The 18,549-nt window shown below is 40.4% G+C and overlaps 2 protein-coding genes and 1 pseudogene across 4 annotated transcripts in view; 2 read left to right on the top strand and 1 right to left on the bottom strand.

Annotated features, from left to right (window-relative positions):
• Nucleotides 1-3,386, top strand: part of ERLIN1 (ER lipid raft associated 1) — a 40,319-nt gene extending 36,933 nt beyond the window's left edge. Inside the window, exons 13-15 of one of the 2 annotated variants that reach the window (XR_014297865.1) lie at nucleotides 15-82; nucleotides 423-739; nucleotides 3,326-3,386. Coding sequence is in view for 1 of the 2 variants with exons in the window: in XM_082673460.1 (XP_082529586.1) it covers nucleotides 15-36 (22 nt within the window). In the remaining variant the exon portion in view is untranslated. Of the gene's footprint in view, nucleotides 1-14; nucleotides 83-422; nucleotides 899-3,325 lie in introns of those variants that run through there. The other variant, XM_082673460.1, reaches the window with a different exon arrangement.
• A 4,220-nt stretch (nucleotides 3,387-7,606) lies between these two features.
• The window catches only part of LOC309834368 (cytochrome P450 2C23-like), a 31,827-nt gene continuing 20,884 nt past the window's right edge, over nucleotides 7,607-18,549 (top strand). Inside the window, exons 1-2 of the mRNA XM_082673044.1 lie at nucleotides 7,607-7,858; nucleotides 9,990-10,152. Of these exons, the coding sequence (XP_082529170.1) occupies nucleotides 7,679-7,858; nucleotides 9,990-10,152 (343 nt within the window). The 5' untranslated portion in view covers nucleotides 7,607-7,678. The remainder of the gene's footprint in view (nucleotides 7,859-9,989; nucleotides 10,153-18,549) is intronic.
• Nucleotides 13,061-13,377, bottom strand: LOC309834369 (large ribosomal subunit protein eL36-like; annotated as a pseudogene). Its single transcript has one exon. The product of its transcript is annotated as a large ribosomal subunit protein eL36-like (transcript).

The following is an 18,549-nucleotide window of genomic DNA, read 5'->3' as shown; positions in this document are numbered from 1 at the left end:
TTTCTCCCTTGTAGCTCCAACTTTGCTAACTCCTAAAGAGTCTTCACTTCTTCAGAGAGGTCTTCCGGAACTGCTTGCTCAGGTCAGCACCCCACGTTTCCCTGTTTGTAACACTCCACACGCCTCACATTACCTGCTTAATGTCTGTTCTCACAAATGTTTAGCTACCTGGGGGGCAGGGACTGTGACCATGCTCTTCCCTGGGATGGTATCTGTTGCTCATGCCTTGCACAGTGCCTGGCCCATATGAGTTGGTCAGTTACGTTGTGTGAAAGAACAAAAAGGATGAATGTGAAAGGCAGGTAAGTGAGTAGTGGGGAAAAAAGGACATAGAAGTTAGGCTAGAGTGTCCACGTCAGGGCTTAGTGTGTAACCATGGGAAATTACCTAATATCTCTGAACTTGTTTACATATTCTTACAGAGCTCTTCAGTGGGTTCAGCAAGATCTGTTTATGCACCTGGAATAGTGATTTGCACGTGGTGTTTGTTGGGGTGCATTAGTTCACCCAGCCTATTGGAGTCGATATATGTTTGTCTCTGAGTAGCCTGTAAATTCCTGTGATGGACAGAGAGCACAGTGCCTGATACATACAAGTGCATCAGAAAACACACATTGAATTATGTCTTCAGCAGCAGTGACCTAAGCTAGCTGGATTTTAAATCTCAACCGCAGCCCTCCAGGAACATCTCAACAAGCTGGGCCAGCTTCTCGGCTATCCTCTGGTCTCTTGTCTTTGTGTAAGCATTTTAAACTAATTTACTGTTAATTCATTGCTCACTCCCCCAAGTGTCCATTATTATATAACTCGGAATGACATTTTACTTGTTTTCCTTACCACATTTCTTTGGAATTAGTGCCTTTCATGTTTTTCTCCTATTACCTCTTTCTATCCATTTTTCTACCTTCCATCTGCTACAGGCTGAATGTGTTCCCCTAAAAGTCATTTTGAAGCCCTAATGCTCCATGTGATGGTATTTGGAGGTGGGGCCTTTGACAGATATTGGGTTAGCCAAAAGGTTCGTTTGCTTTTTTCCATAAGATGGCTCTAGTAGCGCTCAGTTGTCTTTTTTTTTTTTTTTTTTTTGCAACACGCGGGCCTCTCACTGTTGTGGCCTCTCCCATGGGATCCTCCTGGACCGGGGCACGAACCCATGTCCCCTGCGTCGGCAGGCGGACTCTCAACCACTGCGCCACCAGGGAAACCCCCGCTTAGTTGTCTTTAAATTCTTTCGAAACAATTTTGTTAGATTGTATTGTGACAGCTGTCATATCAGTGTGGTTGAAGAAAAGCTTATGAAAATTGGTGAATTTTTGTGTAGCCATTTTAATATTGAAGATGGAAGAAAAACAACATTTTCGGAATATTATGCTTTATTATTTCAAGAAAGGTAAAAACACAACTGAAACTCAAAAGAAGATTTGTGCAGTGTATGGAGAAGGTGCTGTGACTGATTGAACGTGTCAAAAGTGGTTTGCAAAGTTTTGTGTTGGAGATATCTTGCTGGACGATGCTCCACGGTCAGGCAGACCAGTTGAAGTTGATAGCGATCAAATCCAGACACTAATTGAGAACAAACAACATTATACCACGTGTTGAAAATCATTTGCACCAGCTTGGTTATGTTAATCGCTTTGATGTTTGGGTTCCACATAGGTTAGGCGAAAAAAGCCTTCTTGACCGTATTTCCACATGCCATGCTCTACTGAAACATAATGAAAACGCTCCGTTTTTTTTGTTTTTTTTTTTTGACTGCGTTGGGTCTTCGTTGCTGTGTGCGGGCTTTTTCTCTAGTTGTGGTGAGCGGGGGCTACTCTTCATTGCAGTGGCTTCTCTTGTGGAGCACGGGCTCTAGGTTCAGGGCTTCAGTAGTTGTGGCTCGCGGGCTCTAGAGCACAGGCTCAGTAGTTGTGGCGCACCGAAAACGTTCCATTTTTAAAACAAATTGTGATGGGTGATGAAAAGTGGATACTGTACAATAATGTGGAAAGGAAGAAATCGTGGGGCAAACGAAATGAACCACCACCAAGCACCCCAAAGGCTGGTCTTCATCCAAAGAAGGTGATGTTGTGTATATGGTGGGGTTGGAAGGGAGTCCTCTACTATGAGCTCCTTCTGGAAAATCAAACAATTAATTCCAACAAGTACTGCTCCCAATTAGACCAACTGAAAGCAGCACTCCATGAAAAGCGTCTGGAGTTAGTCAACAGAAAACACATAATCTTCCATAAGGATAACACAAAACCGCATGTTTCTTTGATGACCAGGCAAAAACTGTTTCAGCTTGGCTGGGAAGTTCTGATTCATCCGCTGTGTTCACCAGACATTGCACCTTCAGATTGCCATTTATTTCGGTCTTTACAAAATTCTCTTAATGGAAAAAATTTCAATCCCCTGGAAGAATGTAAAAGGCATCTGGAATAGTTCTTTGCTCAAAAAGATAAAAAATTTGGGGAAGATGGAATTATGAAGTTGCCTGAAAAATGGCAGAAGGTAGTGGAACAAAATGGTGAATACGTTGTTCAATAAAGTTCTTGGTGAAAATGAAAAATGTGTCTTTTATTTTTACTTTAAAACAGAAGGAACTTTTTGGCCAACCCAATAATTAGGTTGTTAAGGTGGAGCCTTCATAAATAGAAGTAGATGAGATGTCTACTTATAAGAAGAGATGTCTTATAAGAAGAGATGTCTCGCTGGGCCACATGAGGACACAACAAGAAGGCCATCTGCAAACCAGGAGGAGAGCTCTCACCAGACACCAAATCTGCTACCACTTTGGTCTTGGACTTCCCAGTATCCAAAACTGAGAAATGAATGTTTAAGCCACCCAGTTTATGGTATTTTGTTATAGCGGCCTGAGCAGACTAAGACGCCAGCTATTTCAATTTTTTATCTTGAAGTATTTTTAAATCTTTCCTTTTCTTTCTGTAAATATTTACTGGGTATCTAGTATGCGCTAGTTGCTGAGGCAACAAAAAAGACTTTTAGCCTTGTGGTGGAGGGGGGTGCGGTTTGGATGGTACAGCAAATAAATAGGCAAGTATGATAGTGTGGTAAGTACCACAGCAGGCAGAACACTGGATGCAAGGAGTACAGGTGGGGGTCAACACAGCCTGGTGGTTTCTAGGAGGCAGTGTCAGATCTGAGCTACATTTTTAAGGATATACAGGAGGCAGCCAGGCAACTGAAGAGAATGATGGTAATGGTGGAATGTGTTCCAGGCAATGGGAGCACCAGATGCTATTGTATTTTAAAATGCAATTCACTGGGTCCCCATGCCTCAACAGTGCCATGCAGGCAATTAACATGTTGTTTTTCACTGCAGGGTTCCTCCCATACTATGGAAGCTGCAGTCATTCTGCAGATGTATTCAACTCAGATATGCACAAGAATTAATATCCCGAGGGACAACCCTCAACCAATGGAAGAGAGGAGCACAAATGGTCAGAGAGGAGGTGACCCCTAAAACCTCAGTGGAGACAGCAGCCCTCCTGACACAACAGGAGAAACAATGTGAGCATCAAATTGAATACAATTCAAGTGTTCAAGTGCCTGGTATGTGCCAGGAAACCTAAAATGTGTTAAGTGTTGGACCAACAATGAACAAAACAATAGTGAATAAGACATAGTCTTTGTTCTCTTAGAATCAACAGTCTCATGGGAAGGTAGACCTTAATCAAAGAATTCCAACTATGATGAGGCTATACAAATGGGAAGAATGTACTACTGGTAGTGTAAAGAAAGAGAAGGGGGAGATAAAGAACGAGAAGGTATGCTAGCCAGTTAAAGATCAGGGAATAACAAAAATTCTACAAAATTTTTTTTTAATGAGCAAAGGATCTCAATAGACATTTCTTCAGAGAAGATATATAAATGGCCAATAAGACCATGAAAGATGTTTAACATCATTAGTCATTAGGGAAATGCCAATCAAAACCACGATGAGATAGGACTTTATACCCACTGGAATGGCAGTAACAAAAAAGACAGACAATAACAGTTGTTTGCAAGGATGGGGAGAAATGGGAATCCTCATACACTGCTAGTAGGAATGTAAAATGGTACAGCTACTTTGGAATATGTTTTGACAGTTCCTCAAAATGTTAAGCAAAGAGTTACCATAAGACCCAGCCATTCTGCTTCTAGGTATCTACCCAGAAGAATTAAAACATGTCCACACAAAGTGAACTGTATACTTTAAAAGGGTGAATTGTATGTGAATTATATCTCAATAAAGCTGTTACTTTAAAAAATGAAAGCTCACATGTGAAGCCTTATAACGTGAAGACCTCAGTTCAAGAACCTTCCAGGAATGGACCAAAGTTTAGTACAGGTATAACATTATCAGTGAGAATAGGAGCACCAAAAAATGAGACTGGTGAGGTAGGTGTCAAGAGGGGAGAGGATCATGGTGGGCCTTCTGAGTCTTGTTACATACCAGGGATTTTTCCAAAGGTTAGAAATCTTTCAAGCAAAACATTTCAGAATTAAAAATTTAAAGCACAATACCATTTATATTAGCACCCCAAACTATGAAATAGGTATAAATCTAACAAAATATGTATCTACAGGATCTATATGAGGAAAACTATAAAACTTTGATGAAAGAGATCAATGAAGAACTAAATAGATGGAGAGATAGTCCACGTTCATGTATAGGAACACTCAGTATTGTCGGTGTTACTTCTTCCTAACTTGATCTATAGATTCAATGCAATCCCAAATCAAATCCCAACAAGTTATTTTATGAATACTGACATACTGATTCTAAAGTATATATGGAGAGGTAAAACACTCAGAATAGCTAGTGTAATAGTGAAGAATGAAGTTGAGGCCATGACCTAACTTCAAGACTTACTATAAAACTACAGTGATCAAGACAGTGTGGTATTGGCAAAAGAAGAGACAAGTAGATCAGTGGGACAGAAAAGAGTCTAGAAATAGACCCACATAAATATAGTCAACCGATCTTTGACAAAGGAACAAAGGCAGTATGGAGAAAAGATAGTCTTTTCAACAAATGGTGCTGGAACAACTGGACGTACACATGCAAATATACCACTCTGGTTCAGGACTTTCATGGTGAGAGGCAGGGAGTATATGGGAGCTCTGTATCTTCTGCTCAATTTTGCTGTGAACCGGAAACTGCTCTAGAAATATAAAGCCTTAGTAATAAAAGGAAAAGTCCATTAAAAAACAAAAATTAAAAAAAAAACAAACGCTTTCAAGATTTTTAAGCAGGGAAATTGATTAGGTAATTTTAAAACTTCCCTTTTCCAACATGTTTACCAGTCCACTCTGTTTATTCACTTGCTTTCAATGTCCAGAACATTAAAGTTCTAACTTTTCAAACATTTCAAAGTCAATAATTTACCTCATTGTGGAATGTCTGCAAACAAATGCTTGCAAACAACTGAGCGTAAGCATCAGTGGACACTGGTTTCACAGAAAGTGCCAGAAGGAATACAGCAATGTATTAATATATGAAGTCCCTAAGCTACCTGTGCCTGGGTTCTTCATGCACAAACCCATCATCGGCTATGGCTGCATCCCAGCCTAGTGGCCCCACAGCTAAAGGATATATGAATGCAGGCCAGTAAGGTTGGTTAATGGAAGCAAATAGTCTGCTGTGGGAAAATACAGAGAAATAGATGGCTCTGAAATTAGTGAAAAATAGTAAAGTTGAAACAAGAATTTTAGTGCTAAATAGATTTTTTTAATGTTTTCTGTAATTAGTAGGAAACAACAGTAGACTTTTTTAGATTTTGAAAAATATTTATTTTAACAAATTCCCCATAAGATAATGTCTAGATTCTGAGACATTACTATTAATAGTAAGATTTATCTCAAAGAATAAATAAAAGCATTAATTACCTTAAATGCAAATACAAGTTAGATAACGTTTTCAAATACCAACTAAGTAATCGGGTTTTTTTCTTTATTGTGATAAAATATACATAAAATTTACCATTTTAGCCATTTTTAAATGTACAGGTCAGTAATATTAAGTACGATCACAATTTTGTGCAATCATCACCATTATCTATTTCTAGAACTCTTTTTTTAATTAGATAAATTAATAACAAATTTTCGTACAAGGAAGGCATCAGATTGTTTCACTGTGGCATTTTATCAAACTTTTCAGGAAAAATAATACTAATCTTTTAATTAAAAATTTTAAAACTTTTATTAAAAAGAAAAAAAATGGAGCACTTGCCTACTTATTTTATCTGGCTCTCATAAACCTGATATTAAAACCAAACACATTACAGAGAACAAAATTGCAAACCAATATTCCTCATGTACATAGGTACAAAAATCCCTAACAAAGTAATGGCAAATCAAATCCAGCAAAATAGAAAAGTTTTATTACATCATGAGAAAGAAGAGGTGTTCATCCTAGGAATATAAGGTTAGTTTAACACTTAAAAATCAATCATTGTAGATTGCAATTAAAAAAGTTTTTGGTTAGCTTTTTAATTTATTGTTTTGCTGCATTGGTTCTTCATTGCTACACACGGGCTTTCTCTAGCTGTGGTGGGGAGGTGGGGGGCTACTCTTCGTTGCGGTGCGCCGGCTTCTCATTGCGGTGGCTTCTCTTGTTGCGGAGCACAGGCTCTAGGCGCGTGGGCTTCAGTAGTTGTGGCTCACAGGCTCAGTTGCTCCACAGCATGTGGGATCTTCCCAGACCAGGGATTGAACCCGTGCCCACTGCATTGGCAGGCGGATTCTTAATCGCTGAGCCACTAGGGAAGCCCTTTTTGTTAGCTTTAAAAAATTTATTTATTGGGCTTCCCTGGTGGCGCAGTGGTTGAGAGTCCGCCTGCCGATGCAGGCGACACGGGTTCGTGCCCCGGTCCGGGAAGATCCCATGTGCCGTGGAGCGGCTGGGCCCGTGAGCCATGGCCGCTGAGCCTGCGCATCCGGAGCCTGTGCTCCGCAACGGGAGAGGCCACAGCAGTGAGAGGCCCGCGTACCACAAAAAAAAAAAAAAAAATTATTTATTGAAGTATAGTTGCTGTACAATATTATTTAAGTTACAGGTGTACAATATAGTGATTCACAAATTTTAAAGGTTAGGGACTTCCCTGGTGGTCCAGTGGTTAAGACTTCGCCTTCCACTGCAGGGGGTGTGGGTTTGATCCCTGGTCAGGGAGCTAAGATCCCACATGCCTTGTGGCCAGAAAACCAAAACATAAAACAGAAGCAATACTGTAACAAATTCAATAAAGACTTTAGAACTGGTCCACATCCCCAAAAAAAAATCTTTAGAAAAATTTTTTAAAAGTTATACTCTTTATAGTTATTGTAAAATATTGGCTATATTCCCCATGTTATACAATATATCCTTGTCGTGTATTTTATACCTAATAGTTTGTACCTTTTAATCCCCCAGCTTTATAGTTAATGAATCATTAGTGCTAAAAGGAAATAGTACATGTAATGGAGAGGCTTAAAAAATCAAAAGTTGCAGATTTTGTGAACAAGAGGTAGGAAAGATATGAATCCTCCCTAATCTCAAGCTTCAGGAAGGTAAATATGGCCAAAACCAATTCCAGGTTGTTTTTTTCCAAGTCCAAGAACTCAGACCAGCCTTTGGCTGGCAGGTCATACCCCGGGTGTGTGCAAGACTTTGCTAACAAGCAATCCAGACAGTTACCAACATCGAGTAGCTGAGATGGCACTGCTGGAAATCACTACTCTTGCTCTTGTGATTTGTGTCACTTGCCTGGTTTTGCTTTTTGTGTGGAAGAAAAGTCACAAAGGGGGAAGGCTTCCCCCTGGCCCAACTCCCCTTCCCATCATTGGGAATCTGATGCAACTAAACCTCAAGGATGTCCCTGCATCTCTCTCCAAGGTAAGGGTTTCATTAGAGGCTGGTCATCTCCAGGTAAGGGGGGGGTCATCTTCAGGTTATCTTCATGTCATCTTCAAGCGTTCTTAGTTTTACTCACCACTAAGACACTTGGGGTGTCTGTTTCTGTATTAGAAGACAGATATCTTTTTTTTTTTTCTGGATTGGATCACTTTAGAGCCGGTAGTGAGGTGTGTTAACCTGACCTGAGATATAGATTGAATTCTAGTGAATGGGAAAATTCTGAAGTCAGAACATACTTTGACTGAAAGGCTTCCAGTCCCCTCTGCGTGTAACACTTACCAAAAGGCAAGCCAAGCAAATGTAATAACTGTCCTTTTATATTATTATTACTATTTTATACTAATCTGTGGGATACTTTATGATCCTCCTTCTAAAGAGTGATCCCCACATCTTGCTCTGACACAGCCCAGCTCTGCTACGCTGACTGACGACATTCACTCCTTTGGAAATATTCTTTGGGAAAAAGTATTATCTCAATGAGTTCATTGTGCAAGCATATATTCTCCAGAACAACCCTAATTACTGTCCTCTGATGGATCAATAAAGAAAATATGATGCGCACACACAGAGTATTATTATTTATCCTTAAAAAAGAAGGAAATCCTGCCATTTACAACAACATGGTTGAACCTTGAGGATATTATCCTAAGTTATATAAGCCAGACACAGAAGGACAAATACTATATGCACTCATAATGTGGACTCTAAAAGAGTCAAACTTGTAGGGAGCAGAATGGTGGTTGCCAGGGGCGGGGGAAGGGGGAAAATAGGGTGATGTTGCTCAGTTTTGCTGTAAAGAGGAAAGTCATGTTGCCATAGCTGGAAAGGACTAGAATCCAGTGCACAAGTTGGAGAATTGGGCCTTTTTTAGGAGCATGGAGAGTCATTTATATTAACAGAAAACTATGTACATGGGCACAGATTCAGGTAAACAAGTGGATGCTATGGTAGAAGCATATGGACATTCTCTTCTGGTTATTTCTATTATCTCTGTGAAATAGAGAGCAAAGTCATCAGCTGAGGGTGAGGTTGGGAGAGGAGGACCTGGCATTGTGTGCCCCAAAATATAGAGACACAGTCATTCAAAGAGAACAAAGGAAGTAAGTTTCATTTTCCTGGGACAGAGAAAAGAGGTACAAAATGGCAAAATTCTCTACCATTTAAGTTAAAAAAAAAAAGGCAGAAAGAAAAAAATGGTGTCAAGTTTTGCTTCTTAGAAATAATTATCATAAATAAAAAATGGAGGATTATAATATACAAATGGATTTTTTAACAAATGGATTTTTTTTTTAATTTTTGGCTGCTCCACGCAGTTTGCAGGAGGATCTTAGTTCCTCAACCAGCACTCGAACCCGCGTCCTTGACAGTGAAAGCACGTAGTCCTAACCACTGGGCCGCCAGGGAATTCCCTAATGGATTTTTAAACATAATTTTATTTTTCAACAATTTAATTTAGAACTTGAACATGTTTCTGCACCATTGTACATCCTCATATAAGTAATTTCAAATGGCTGCTTTGAATTTAACTGCATGGTTGTAAAATACATTTGAAAACACCCCTAGCTGTCAGATGTTGTAGCACTCTATTTTTCCCCTTGGCACAATGCTATCATAAATATATAGATTTCATCCTTTTTAATACCTGTTTAGTGAGCTCTCCTTCTGGCCCTTATCCTGGCTGCTTCCTTCTCATCTTTAGTTTTACCTTAAGTGTTACCTCCTCATAGATGCCTCATCTATTTTATTGTTTTCCCATTATCATCCAACATAGTACATTCTTTATCGCTTTCATAGAATTATGCTCAGTTTCTATTGCAAATGTAGTTTGTTCGGCTATTTACTGCCTGTTACTTCCACTAGACTCTAAGTTCCATGAGGGTTCCTGGCACAGTGTCTGACACAGTATAGGTGCTTAGTAAATATTTGCTCAATTGTTGCATGTATAGATGAAGGAAAGAATGAATCCATGACTGTACCCCAGGTTAAATTCCTGAAAGGAAATTAATGGAGCAAAGTCTAAGCTACTTGTGAATCATTACTTAATTTCCACTGAAGCCTCCAATGGAGAGATTTCACAATAGCCCTTACAACCATTTGCATCTCTTTCCAGCTGGCCAAAGAGTATGGCCCCGTTTACACTCTGTACCTTGGATCCCAGATCACTGTGGTCTTACATGGATATGAGGCGGTGAAGGAAGCTCTAATTGATCAAGGTGATGAATTCCTTTACAGAGGACATATTCCAATTATTGACGATACCCAGAAAGGATATGGTATGTTTCAAAATAAAAGTTAATTCTCTTTAGCAAAAAAGTCTGATTAACCTAATGAGTGTCTGTTCTGCAACAAGCTACAAACTAGATGCTGCAATACTGCACTGCAATTTTGATACTAACTACCCAGAGTTAGTGCAGACTCCATAGGTTAAGGGCGTCATTCCCAAGAAGACTGCCCTCACTTCTGATGTCAGCCACAAGTTCAGGAGTCTCCAGGTTACCCACACTTCTGACCAACTGGCTAAAAATTCAGGGTTTCCGTGACCACCTCAGGTTCAGTAATTTGCTGGAATGACTCACAGAACTCATAAAGGTGCCATACTTACAATTACAGTTTTATTTATATGAAAGATACAAATGGAGAGACACATAGGGCAAGGTTTGGGAGGGCCCAAATGCAGAGCTGTATTCTCTTCCAAGGAAGCAGAATGCATTACCCATTTGATGCATTGATGTGTTCACCAACCAGAAATCTCACCAGAGCTTGGTGTCCAGATTTTTTAATTGGAACTTCATTACTTGGGCACGATTGATTGACTCATTGGCCACGTGATAGAACTCAGTCTCTAGCTCCTTCTATTCCTTGAAAGTCAGGAGGTCAGGCTGATATCACTTGGCTGAAAGCTCCAATTCTCTAAATACAGAGTTGGTCTTTCTGGCATGGAGCCCCACCTTGAAACTGTCTAGGGATCCACCATGAGTCACCTCATTATCATAAACTCAAGTGTGATCCCAGGGACTCAGCATGAATAACAAAGACACTTCTAAGTTAGAAGTGGGCATATCCAAGCGTTTAGAAGCTCTCTCCCAGGAACCAGGGACAAAGACCAGACAAATTCTTTTATTATTCAACAGATGCTCTGATAACTCTATTGAGATAAACATCAAAAACAGACTCCAAGTTCCTTTTAAGGTAAATCTGCAAATATGATTGTGATAAAAATCAATCTGGGAACATTTTGAAAAAAACAGTTGTTACCTAGAGGTCTTAGGGTTTAGGGAGCTGGAGAAGCCACGCTTGGGGTTGCATTTCACAGGATACAAAGGCTGCAGTGGCATAGTGGCAGCAACAATAAACAGATGACTAGGTATAGAAATTACTGTGTTTTCAATGTCAGCCTGGTTTGGGGATGGGGGGGTTGGGGGGCGGTGGTGAGGGAGCTGGGGGGTGGTGGTGAGGGAGCTGGGAGAGGGTGGTAGGATCAGAGCGGTGACACAGGGAGCTACAATGGTCTTAGTCAAGCTCAACTTCTTCAGTGGGACAATAGGATCACAGATAATTATTTTATTATTATGTTTCAAAACTTAGATATATGTTACATATACACCCGAAAGTCTCCTCCAATCCACTTCAAATTGTAAAATTGCAAGCCCCAAAGAAATAGAAACCTAATTCTTTTCAAAGCATATTTATGAATAATTAATTAAATATTATGCAGTGTACTAAGTGATAAAAGAGAAGCAATTTTTGATCTCTCTTACATAAGATCAGGATGCATTTGCCCACCTAAGAAGCAACAAACCTTCCCTCTACTTCTTCCGTTTTTTCTAAACACGTTGATTACATTGTCTGTGTGTGAGCTTTAAAATCAACCTTTTTTTTTTCTTTTGGCTGCGTTGGGTCTTTGTTGTTGCACGTGGGCTTTCTCTAGTTGTGTTGAGCGGAGGCTACTTTTCGTTGCGGTGTGCGGAGGCTACTCTTCGTTGCACTGCGCGGGCTTCTCATTGTGGTGGCTTCTCTTGTTGGGGAACACGGGCTCTAGACGCGTGGGCTTCAGTAGTTGTGGCACATGGGCTCAGTAGTTGTGGCTCACGGGCTCTAGAGCGCAGCCTCAGTAGTTGTGGCACATGGGCTTAGTTGCTCCGTGGCATGTGGGATCTTCCCGGACCAGGGCTCGAACACGTGTCCCCTGTGTTGGCAGGCGGATTCTTAACCATTGCACCACCAGGGAAGCCCCTAAAATTAACTTTTAATTGGAGCGGGAAGCTTCTGGGTTGGATTGGGCTCAAGAGGGAAAAAAATATTGCTCAAAAAATTGCTGTTTTCACAACTCTGAGAAAATTGGTTTTCAAACTTCCTATAAAATCCTTGTTACTGCTCCTTACTTGCCTGTAATGGGAACTCAGCTCTTCCTTTCCTAAAACTATCCTGGAAAATAACAAAGAACCATTCATTGATATTTTAGTTTTCCTTCTGCATTAGTTTCCTGGGGCTGTCATAATAAAGTACCAAAAACTGTGTACAAACCTTAGGGCAACAGAACTTTATTGTCTCACAGTTTTGGAGTCCAGAAGTCTGAGATCAAGATGTCAGTGAGGTTGGTTCCTTCTGAGAGCTGTGAGGGAGAATCTGTTTCATGTTTCTCTCCTAGCTTCCGGTGCTTTGCTGGCAGTCTTTGTTGTTCCTTGGCTTGTAGATGTATGACCCCAATCTCTGATTCATGTTCACATGGCATTCTCTGTGTATATGTTTCTGTGTCCAAATTTCCCCTTTTTAGAAGCATACAGTCATATTGGATTGGGCCCACCCTAATGATCTCATTTTAACTTGATTATCTCTGCAAAGACCCCATTTCCAAATAAGGTCATATTCACAGATACTGGGGGCCAGCGCATCAACATATTTTGAGGGGAAACAAACCCATAACACCTTCGAAAATGAAATGTCTGCTAAAATACTAGATAGCTTTCTTATCTAGTGATCTTTGAACACTATAATACAGTGCTGAGGATTTGTGTCTAATCAAGTTGTTGAAACATTTTCTGTTAACTGTCAACTCAATATTTTGTCTAGTGTCTTAATCTTTAAACATTTATCTCATTGACAGATTGCAACAGCTCAAGCCCTTACTTTATCTTTTTCTTTTTTTCTGAAAAAGTTTTATTGTGCACAGAGGGTAAGGGCTCAGTCCTTCTTGGCTGCTGCCTTCCTCATGGCGGCCAGGGCATTGCTCAGCTCTTCTCTCTTCCTCTTGGTATGGATGTGTGTCCCCACCCTTTTCTTGACGAACTTGAGGGCCCGCTTGGCCTTGGAGACCTTGAGCAGCTCCATGGCCCGCCGCTCATAAGGGATGAAGCAGCACACGTCCCGGATCACGTCCTACACGAACTTGGTGTGCTTGGTGAGGCGCCAGCGGCGGCGTCTGTGCCTCGGCTTCCTCACGTCCTTGGTCACCTTGTGGCCCTTGTTGAGGCCCAAGGCCATGGGTAGCGCAGAGCCATGGCTGCTGCTCTGCAATGGCAGCCGCGGCGGAAGGGCCTCCGACGCGCGGAACTCTGGGATTTCTACCAACACGGGGTGGCAAGTGCCAGAGAGGCCCCCTTACTTTAACGTATTCATTCAATCCACACACCAGTTTTAGATGCCATTGTTCAGTCGCTAGAATGCAAAAATTAAAATAACTTAGTGCTCTTAAAGGCATGGATAAACAGCCATTCATTCTTTACCTGGAGGAGTGCAATGCTGTAACATTTTTGGAAAGTACTATATCTATGGACATATAAACTGTAGAGACCTACTGGGGAATCTAGTTTACATAAATAGAAACAACCAACTATGTAATTATTCACCCATGCACATACTTGCCCCAGTGCAATGGGAGTGGAGAGGGCATTGCTTCCTTGGAACAGTCCACGCCTGCAGGGATGCAGGTGTGGTAAAGAGAAAGAAGTATATTTTTAAAAAAGATATTTACATAATGGGTATAGATTCTGAACAAAGTGAGAAAAATAGGAGAGTATCATCGCTATCTCTTGTGTAACAAACCACCCCAGACTCAGGGATGTAAAACAACAACCCCCCAGACCCCACTTTTTTTTAATGCTCATGGATTCTGTGATCAGGAATTTGAACACGGCATAGTGGAAGGGGTTTTCTCTGATCCACAAGGCCTGGGACCTTAGCAGACATCCAATTTTTTTTTTTTTCCAAATAAAGCAGTTAAGGGTGATTCAAATAGCTGAGGGCTGAAATCATCTGGAGGCTTCTTCATTTACAAGTCTGGCTTCTGGGCAAGGATGACCCAAAGGCTGAGCTCAGCTGGGCCTGTCAACAGAGCATCTCCAAGTGGCCCGCCCATGTGGCTTGGGCTTCTCGCTGGTGCCTGGAGTCCAGGAGGGGGCATCCTGAGGGGGAGCATCTGGAGAGTGAGCATTCCAAGCTGCAAAGCTTCTTCAGACCAAATCTTAGAACATAGAACCATTCTATTCATTGCAAGTAATTCCCAAAAGCCAACCCAAATCCAAATGGACAGGAATTAAGCTTCCATTCTTGATGGGGAAGTGGTGGTGGTCACACTACGGAAGAGAATGAGGGATGGGAGATGTTGTGGTTCACTCTGGAAAACACAATCTGCCCACAACAAGCAGGTAGAAGAGGAAAGTGTCACCTCTGCACTGATAAGGGAAAACTTGAAGAACAGAAGTTTAAGTGGGAGCCAAGTGGTTCTGCAGTGGAAGATAGGATTACAGAGCCTTCTGCATTGAGTCACAGGCAGCCCTGGACCAACGCTGAACTCCCCGTGTAGAAAAGAAGAGACTGACTACTGTATGTGAGATTCATGTGCGTATATGTGTACATTCCCAGATTTGGACTCCCAAAAGCATTTCAATTTTGGAATAGGGCAATAGAAAATGTCAGATTTTCCTCTGAAATAGATATTGTCAAGAGCCTTGACCTTAAACTTTTAACTGACAGCATCAGTGAATCAAAGCAGCCTTCACAAAGCTCATTTATTGTAATCAGAACCTAGAAAATATATCGGCACTCTCTCCTGCCATCACATTTTCCTGGCATATACTCCAACACTGGAAGAATTCAACCATCTTCTCTGTGCGTGTGTCCAGAAGGTAAACACTGCTAGAGAAATTCTCTTAGTAATTACACTGGCTTCCCTTTAAATTAATACTTTAAACCTCAATTAGACTCTTAATACAACACGTTCCTCTGATTGGCTCCCTTTTCCACTCTCAGAGACTCCTCATTCCTCCTATTAACACCCCCATTATACATTTCCTCTCTCAGAAGCACTGTATCATAACTCATTGTAACAACAGAAGTATCAGAAATGAACTCTCCAATTTCTTAACATTTTATCTATGGGTCTATCTGCCCCTGCACCCACATTCTCCTTTTTTTTTTTCTCCTGTTACAATTGAAAAAGTGTCCCTTTCTTGACAGGGGAAATTTTCACATGTGCCCTAGATCCTATAGCATCTCACCTTCCCAAGGATTTTACTTCTTTGGTGATGCCTTCTCCATCCCTGATTACCCATCTCTCTCCGCTTGTCTTGAAAGCCACTCGTCTCTCTTCCCTACTGGCCCTGGTTCCCAGTGCTACAGTTACTGCAAGCTGAAATTCCCACACTCTTTCAACAGCTGGCTCTGACTGGGATCAACCAAAGAGAGGCACTGGCAAGAGATTGGGGAGTGGAAGGAGAGCCAGAGGGCCCCCCTCTCTCTGTGCCTCAGATAGCATCTCTTCCAAGAGCTGCATGTCCCCCCATAACTCCAGGGCCACTTTGGTTCCTGGCCAGGTAACCCCAGCCACTGAGCTCCTTTGTCCCTTCCATGGGGAGATGGTAGCAGTTTTCTGCTGTTGATAATTACCAGTTGTCTCGCTGTCCCTGGTTTGGCCTCTCAGTGTTTCCATCACCTTAAAACCAATTCCCTGGATTAATTTTCCTCTGTTTTAAATATTAAGGGAGGCTTCTCTTTTGCTGGTTGGACTGTGACTGATAAACTCACTCTCCAGTGAATCATTCCCAGGAACATGTGAATATTCCACAGCACTCTCCTCACAACTCCCTTCGGTTACTGTTCCTGGTTTCTTGCCCCTTAACAACCAAACTTCTCTAAAGAGACATCCATAATGATGGAGTAATTCCCCTCTAGAAACCTATCTTGAGAGATAATACAAGATGTGGGAAAAATTATAAGCAAGAATGTTCACGGTAGTAATATTTTTAGAATCTGGCATACAGCCGGTGTCAACCAAACAAAAAATGCAGTGTGAGAGCTGTGAGTTCACTTTCATTTGGGGACTTACTGAGGACTATAGCCCAGGAGACAGCGTCTCAGATAGCTCTGAGAAACTGCTCCGAAGAGATGGGGGGGGGGAGGTCCGTATATGTATGATTTGGTGAAGGGGGTATGTGCAATCAAGCCCCCATCTCGGTAGAAGGCTGCTGCTAGTCACGAGGAACAGATGTCTCCCTAAATGATTTTATTGCTTTTCTAAGTATGAGGAAATGCAAGAAATAGAGCTCCTAAAGTTTTCTCCTGAAAATATCTAACTATCTGAAGGCCTGTTCTGTCAGTTTCCCCAGAGCACAAAGTGCCTCATTCCTGATCTCCCCGCTGAATTCTTTCAGGGTCTGTTGAAGGTCAGTGACTGCAGTGGCCATTGACCTAATCCTTGTAGAGCTGGATGGCAAGTGACATGCTTTAGTTGGCACAGGATAGCAATGAAAATTTATTAGATAAATGGAAGAATAAATGAAGAGCAAAAAAAGGCAACATTTAAAAGTCTAATTAAGGATTAAATAAAAATTTTACCAAACTTGTAATTGCTTTTTGATTTAAAGGTGATACAAAAACAGTTAAAAATTTAAAGAGATTAAAATATTCCTAAAATCCAATAATAATAATAATGTTATTATTATGTTATAATAATAATTGGAGTATTATTGAATTATTATTATAATAGCTATAATTATATAATATTAGCTAATATTTATTAAATACTTCTTATGTGCCAGATACTGTGCTGGGGGTTTCTCATGTATTACCATATTCAGTTAACACAGTGGCCCCATGAGGAAAATATTTTTTATTTCCATTCAACAGATGAAAAGCTGAGGCAACAGAAGTTAAATAACTCACCCAAATTAGAAAGTTTTGGAGTAGAGATTTGAGTTCAATTTGCCTAACTCTAGAACCCAGAACCACTAACCATAGTCTCAATACACTAACCTATTCTTAAATTTTTTTGTGTTTTAATTTTTTAATTGAAGTATAGTTGATGTAACATATTTATTTTTATGTACCATCTCCCAGATGTTGTTCATATGCACACATATTTTACATAGTTGTAATTATAGTATAGACATATTTGTATACTGATTTTTTCTTTTAAATATTAACATTTCTGCTATTTTTACGTAGTTTTCATAATCATCATTTTAACAATTGCTTACTTTTCCTAATATTGATTTACTATCATTGTATAATTATGCAAAAAATTACCCTATCATTAGCATTTAGATTGTTTACAAATTTCTTAAATCAGTATAGATGACATTGCAGTGTACACCTTTTTAACTTTTGCTGAATTATTTCTTTGTGTAAATTCTTAGGAAAGCAATTAATGGATCAAAGACAATTTTAATAGTTTTTGCTATAAATATTGCTTTAATTTCCATAACAGGTCGTGATATGCAAAGAGGCTAAACAATGCACCAAATTTGCCACAAGCTTGATTGCTTTAGGTACAAAATTTCTTTTTAATGCTTGCTAATTTGGTAGATGTGAAATGAATATTTAAATTATTGTGTATTGAACATCTTCTGTGTGCAAGGTAAGAGATCATCGTGTGTCACAGAAAATATTTGGAGAGATGCGCCAGTCACTTAACTAAGTAAAATCTAGTATAGGAAGTAACACAAGTAAACAAATTGCTGTAATACAAGGTAGAAAAGATAAATTGTATTAAAGCATCACGCAAGCCAATTCAGTTAAAGGAAGGCAAGATTATCTCCAGTAGAGGATAGGGAAGACTTCAAAGAGAAGGTTTTCAAGATGGCTCTTAAAGGAAAGCTAGAAACTCAACAAAGCACATAGGGCGGGAGCAGACTTGTCAGCAAAAGGGAGAGAATGAACAAAATAAGGGTGCAAAACAATGTAGTTGCATTTAGTGAACAGCTGTGATTGGTCTATAAGCTCAGAGTTAGAGCCAAGGGAGAGAATGATGGAAATGTTTGAGGTTTTAAAGGTGTCAGAATGAGACTGAGGTGGGGAGGTGGGGGTGGGGTAGAGGGACCCACTGAATGATTTTTAGCACCAGCCTCATTGTCCCTGTATTTGATTTTGAGTAACCTGGAAACTGTAGATTTAGAGGAGTGAAAAGGGAAACTGGTTTGAAGATGATTAGAACTTTTAAAATCTGTAAAAGTATTAGAACCTGAAGTGTGGCAGCGTAGTATGAATTGACAAGAAGGGACAGATGAGAAAGACATTTTGGAGGTGGAATCGACAGGACTTACCAAGTGCAGATGTATAGGGTGAAGGGCAAGAGGGATGTGAAGATGCCCTGAGGTTTGGATTTGGGGCACTAGGAAACTGGTGGTGCATTAAGGAAATTCAGGACACGTAACTGGTTTTGTACAGAGGAAGGA

The sequence above is a fragment of the Grampus griseus genome (assembly GCF_964374135.1).
Source record: "Grampus griseus genome assembly, chromosome: 16".
Taxonomy (NCBI): domain Eukaryota; kingdom Metazoa; phylum Chordata; class Mammalia; order Artiodactyla; family Delphinidae; genus Grampus; species Grampus griseus.
The sequence above is the reverse complement of the archived record's forward strand: the minus strand, read 5'-3'. Positions and strand labels throughout refer to the sequence as shown.